The 6,000-nt window shown below is 44.1% G+C and overlaps 1 protein-coding gene across 4 annotated transcripts in view; it reads right to left on the bottom strand.

Annotated features, from left to right (window-relative positions):
* The window catches only part of spock1 (SPARC (osteonectin), cwcv and kazal like domains proteoglycan 1), a 116,390-nt gene that overhangs the window by 25,768 nt on the left and 84,622 nt on the right, over nucleotides 1-6,000 (bottom strand). For all 4 annotated transcript variants that reach the window (XM_034231001.1, XM_034231002.1, XM_034231000.1 and 1 more), the window contains one exon: nucleotides 1,731-1,863. In XM_034231001.1, coding sequence (XP_034086892.1) covers nucleotides 1,731-1,863 — 133 coding nt within the window. The remainder of the gene's footprint in view (nucleotides 1-1,730; nucleotides 1,864-6,000) is intronic.

The following is a 6,000-nucleotide window of genomic DNA, read 5'->3' as shown; positions in this document are numbered from 1 at the left end:
GAGGAGAGAGAGAGAGAGAGAGAGAGAGAGAGAGAGAGAGAGAGAGAGAGAGAGAGAATGGATGACCTCCCCCAGTCACTGTCAGCACACTGAGAGGCCCCATGAATCGTTATGTTTGTCTCTCTCCTGGGGTTAATGTGGTTTTGATGAAACAGTGTTTTAACACCTGACTCGGTACAGTAAAAATAGAGAGGAGAGGAAAGGTGAGAAAAGGAGAGGAGAAAAAGGCAAGGAGAGGAAGGATGATTTAAGAGGAGGGAAGTAATGGACTTAACTGAAGCCTCTGGAGATAAGGGCACTGTCTTCTTAATAGTATATTGAGCGTGTGCGGTTACGATGAGGGAGGCATGTAATGTAATAATAAAGCATGAATAAGCTGCAGAGCTGCAGAGCACTGGTGAGCAGAGTTTAAGTTGGGCCACAGGGAGCCATCACTCCACCAGCTAACTGAACCCCTCCAACTAAATTACCGCAGCGACCAGAGGGACCTCCCAGCCCTCCCTTTCCTTTTGTTCTCCCTCTTGTTTCTCCTTCAATACTCCTCCTCCTCTGCACAGCTCCAGGCAGGTAGGTCATTAGGAAGAGCTTGCCTCATACACAAGAGGTTCAAATCCCCTCATGGTTTTGGGTCAGAGGCTTAACCCTGCATTTTAAACAGAATCAAGATGACCTCCACATGTCTGGAAGTCCACCGATCAGATGCAGAGATGATCTAAAAAAGCTGGATGATATGTGAACGGACAACCGACAAAGAAAACAGGAGCGTTGTTGAACTCCTTCTCTAAAAGGTGTGCTTTTATTGATTATTCCTCCTCAGACACGACTGGACACTACCGGCGTCCTGGAAGCTCATAGCTCACTCTACTTTGCCAATATCCTGTCACAAAGATTTAGATTCAGCTCAAGAGATGTCTTGCATCGTCCATTTGTTTGAGGTTCCTGTACTTCACGTCTTGAAGCCAAAATAACATGAATGCGGATGTCAATAAGAATCCCTCAGTCTGCTAAACTAAGGACAAACCAGCCACCTTATCTCCCTCTTCACCTCCTCAGTTTGAACTTCCTCTGCTCATTTCCAATGGGCCATTCTTTTCTCCTCCACAATGACAAGTGGGTTTGTGGCTGTGAATAATTTCATGTAGCTCAGAGTGAGCATACGAGCAGAGGTTAGCAGCTGGAAGAGAGTTCGTCCTGAGAAGATTTCAGTGCTGCTGAAAGATCACTGATAGCTGACCCTGATCTTAGTCATTTGCGTAACAGACAGAGAAAGTACCACTCAACACAGTGAAGGAGGACAGGAGCCAATACATTGACGGTAAAATGGAATAGCATGAAAAGAAAGCAGGAGAAAGACAAGAAAGCACGATGAAAATGTGACAATAGATAAGACAATTAAAGATATATTTAGCACACATTTTATTTTCTATTTGTTGTTTTGTCTGACTGCCTTTTGTTATGTTATGTTTGTTTATACTCCTGTTCTTCCTTGTAAAGCGACCTTGGGTATTATGAAAGGCGCTATAGAAATCCAAGTTATTATTATTATTATTATTATTATAACTTCTGTATGTCTTGAAGAAACCCAGTTATTGCTTTTATTATAAAAAAAACAGACTGTATTATTGGTGAATACAATTCTAGAGAAACTGAGGAAAGGAAATGATACACTTACAGTGAGAGAAGAAGAGTGTGAAACTTAAAGAGAGATCATTGGAAGAGGGATGTCTCACCCTGGAGGAGTAGGTGTGTCCATCAGATCCACACACAGGACTTGACTGGAGCCCTGAGCAGAGCCTACATTTACCATGAGCTACGGCTTCAGGCCTGTGCTTGTGTCCTGCACTGCCTTTCCTGGGTTTCACACTGAGAATGAAAGAGAGAAGTGGGGAAAATACACATACATTTAGTTATCTATCAATCCAAAGTTTGACATGACTCAGTTATTCATAGACAAAACAAACCATTACATCGACAGTGATTGAGCCAAATCCCTTCTAGTGGATGTATTGGAATTGTGACATTAACATAACATTTATGATGGAACATTGAGATGCAGTATCACCTTTCAAAGCAGGATCATTATTTAAACTAGCAGAATCCCTTTTTCTACCAACGTTTTTAAAGTATTTCTGGTTGGCAGGATAAGCAGAAGCAGAGCGAGTCCTGATTGGTCTATTGAGGCTTTTTCAATACAGAGAGTAATTGCAGTTGAACCAAATATCGCAGCAATTCTCCATGTACAGTAAGTGCTCTCACTAAACACCCTGCTGCCTCCTGATCCATCCAGCACTGCAGGAACATTGACTCATGTGTAACTATGGGACAACAGCAAATTACAGTATGTGAACATCAACTACAGAAGTGACCAGATGGATATTACAATTACAGTCATGCAACCTTTTTCCACATACACGCTCTAAAATTGTAATCTAAAAACTCCTGTACACTGTGTTGGCCTCATTTTCATAAAAAGTATTAAGTAAGAGATCATCGTTCAGTCGCTTTGAAGATTCTACGCTATGTAAAACTACAACATTTACATCCCAGGAACTTCCTCACCAACCGAGACATAATCTTAGCCACGGCAGATTAGACATGCACATTGCACTGATAATAAAACCGTGGTGGCAGATAGGCTAAGATGGAGGCACAATGAAACCTGTAGCATGCTGTTTGATAATGTTCCACTCATTTCCCCATCAAATCCCAATGCTTCTCCTCCTCTCCTTTCAAGTACTCTTTGCATAATTGCAGTGAAATTCAAGAATGAGTTCATTATTAGTGTGAATTTCAGGGCGGGATTGGTTTTGCCAGGGAAATTAGCACATGCATTTCAATTATTACCAGAGTGAGACATACCTTATATAAACATAAAAGCCTCAAACAGAAACAAGAAAGTACAACCCCCTGCTGAGAGTGTCCATGTTGCTATAATCTGGAAAGCTCTGATCTGACGGTACTACATCCCCCTCACAGCGGGACAGAGTGGGCTCCATAATATTTTGAATTATAGCTCGATACTAATGAAGATGTCCAAGCCCACAGCCAAGCATAATCACCCAGTAAGGGAAATAAAGTAGTCCAAGCAGAGCTATATGAATTTCAATAAGAAGAAGTTATGCTTTGGACTTTTGTTATAACAGTTTATACACATTTGCTCGTGGATTAAAGTACACTCCGCAGTAATACCAAATTGTGTCCAGGGCATCTTCCAAATGGAAATTATATAAGCAGTGACTATCAATGAGGAATCCTAGATAAACACGCTGCAGCTTAGTGTACCTGTATATCTCAACATCTCTTCACAATTGGTGTCAGAAGTGGGATTGACCAAGTAAGGTGTGGGAAATGACGAGAGGGAAAATAATCGACCGAAGAGAGGAGCTGCGGCTGGGGGTGGCTATGCCTGGAATTGACCAGGGGGCCACGGCTGGTGAACCAGGCGACAAGTTTGAGGAACTAAAGGAGATGATGATATTACTCATGCAGTCTCAGGCAGCCGGAGAGCAGCAGTTTTTACGGATACAGCAACAGGTATCTGAGATAAAAGAGGAACGGAGACTCCGGAGGCAAGACGCCAGGTTGGCTGAAGAGACCAGGCCCAAAGAGTGAAAAAAGTGATACAGCAGATTAAAGAGTACCGTATGGAGCTTCGGGAGCAGGACCGTCAAAACCAACAGAAGGAGGAGGCGAAGCATATCATGGAGCGTCAGCTGCTGGAGGAGCTGGAGAAACAAAGACAGAGACAGGCAGAGCTCACGGCCCAGAAGGCCAGGAAGGAGGAACTGGTAAAAATCCTGGAGGAGAATAACCGCCAGATGAAGAGTGAACTGCAGCGAGCGGCCGCTGAGAAGCTGGAGAAGGTCAACAGCAGCCTACAGCGTCACCTGCAGCGCAGCACGGAGGAGAAGGAGGAGCGCGAGAGGGAGCTCATCGGGATAAAAAAGCAGATGTGATGCAGCTGCAGCGGCTCCGGGCGGACCTCGCTCAGCTGGAGAGGTTGCAGTCGGAGGGATCCAAAACCTCAGGAGGAAATCTCTGTCAGAGCGTCAGAGAGTTTTGGAGCTGGAGAGGAAGCTCTACTCAACTGAACGGTTGCTCAAACAGACTCAGAGTGACAAGATCAAACTGCAGATCAGAGTAGGGGAGCTGCAACACAAGTATGAACCCAAAGAAGAAACAAAGAATCGGATCCCGAAGAGGAAGAAAGAGAAGCTTCCTTTCGACATCACGGCACCCTCTGAGGAAACCACGCTGCACAAGGGGCTGCAGGTTGTTGCCGTGGGGATAGACATCACCAAGATAACAAATTCAGACGCTGAAGCAGCTAATACAGCTGAGACAGAGAAGCTCCTGGTTGATGAGCATGTCAGGAAGGGATGAGGATCCGGTGCAGAGGCAGCTGAAGCTGGAGAAGGTCAGAGCCACTCCGCAGCACATAGAAGAGTCCGAGAAACACCGGGCGGAGTGGAGACCCATGGAGGAAAGCAAAATGACCAAGGCCAGAGAGCGATGCAACCATGTGCATCGCGCAGTGGTACCTTGCCTTGCAGCCATAGAACTTTATGGTCAAGTACCGGCCAGGGAAGTCAAACCTGGTGGCTGACTGGTTGTCCCGAAGCCAAGACGGTTAAGACACTGTGCTTCCTGGGGAGAGGGGGAAGGAAATGTGACGAAGGTAACTTCGTCACTATGGACCGACGGCTTCGGGCCGGGTAATATTGCACATGTGGGTTTGCACAGGACAAATGTCACTCAGCCCTTTAGTTTGCACTTTATTAGCGTGATTTGCACAGTACAGTTAAACATTGCATATTTGTATAGGCTACTATTTATTGATGTAGTATTTATTAAATGATTAAACCGTATTAAATTGGAATGTCGTCTGGCAGACGCTGGTTGGGCCCTCGGCTCCACCTGGAGGGGAGTTATAGCGAGAGCGCCGAAAGTGTTTGTTTGTGTAAGATTGACAGCGGTTGAGATTAGTCATTGTGTGCAAATTAGGGATGGGAATTTGAAAGCAAATGTATATTCGAATATTCGACCCCCCAAAAAATGGTTAACCGGTTAACCGAAATGTACATATCCTATAAAAAAAAATTGGGTACACATTTTTTTTCAGAATTTTTTTTTTTACCCAATTTTTTTTTCAATAATTTTTTAGAAATACATGTTCAAATAAGTATAGAAACCAAGTCGAATTTGTCAAATGTATTGAACTGGTGATCACAATTTAACAGCTATAGGCCTACAGCTTTCATGTGTGGAGGCGATTCACAATCAGGCCAGCTGTAGAGAAGACCCTCTCAGCTGGAACGGAGGTTGCGGGTATAGCAAGGTATAGCATGTATATATAAGTTTAATTTGGCATAGTTTGACCTCTACACCGCACTCACTAACCTGGTCGAAATATTTCCACACATTACTCCTTTTTGACGCCATGTCTGTTGTGTAGGACTTTTCTTAGAGTGTAAATAATTACCGGACTATGACTGGTAACATATGTTGAATAGCGGCAAAACTAAATCTCTCCTGTCAAAATGTCTATGCACTTTGCCGCCACACACAGTTGCCAAGCAGCGCTTATTGTTGTTTAGGCTGGTCACTCATGTGTCGCGAGTGTTGACAGGGGGCAGGGGAGCACGCTCATGAACTGTTAGCGCCGGTGTTGCAGTATAACTTGAGTCATGACAACTGGCGACATTCTATTATTTTCGTCATAGGAATCCGGGGCGTGTACATTGAGGACCCATTGTTGATTTACCAGGAAATAAACATGTCGATCGCCTCGTTTGTCGTTTACTTTAATCTTTTGCTATATCTGCCTTCCTACGATCACTTTGATGCACATTCAGTACTCGTATGTGAGGTTGTGGGTGAGAGGTGGATATCGTTACGCTTACAGGGAGGTATCGAACATTACAAAGTAGGTGACTGTGTGGATGCCTGTTCAAAATATTGCAAACTTGAATAAATCATTTAAATTATATATTTGTGTCC

Source organism: Gymnodraco acuticeps, unplaced genomic scaffold (genome assembly GCF_902827175.1).
Source record: "Gymnodraco acuticeps unplaced genomic scaffold, fGymAcu1.1, whole genome shotgun sequence".
In the NCBI taxonomy this organism is placed as follows: Eukaryota; Metazoa; Chordata; class Actinopteri; order Perciformes; family Bathydraconidae; genus Gymnodraco; species Gymnodraco acuticeps.
The sequence above is the reverse complement of the archived record's forward strand: the minus strand, read 5'-3'. Positions and strand labels throughout refer to the sequence as shown.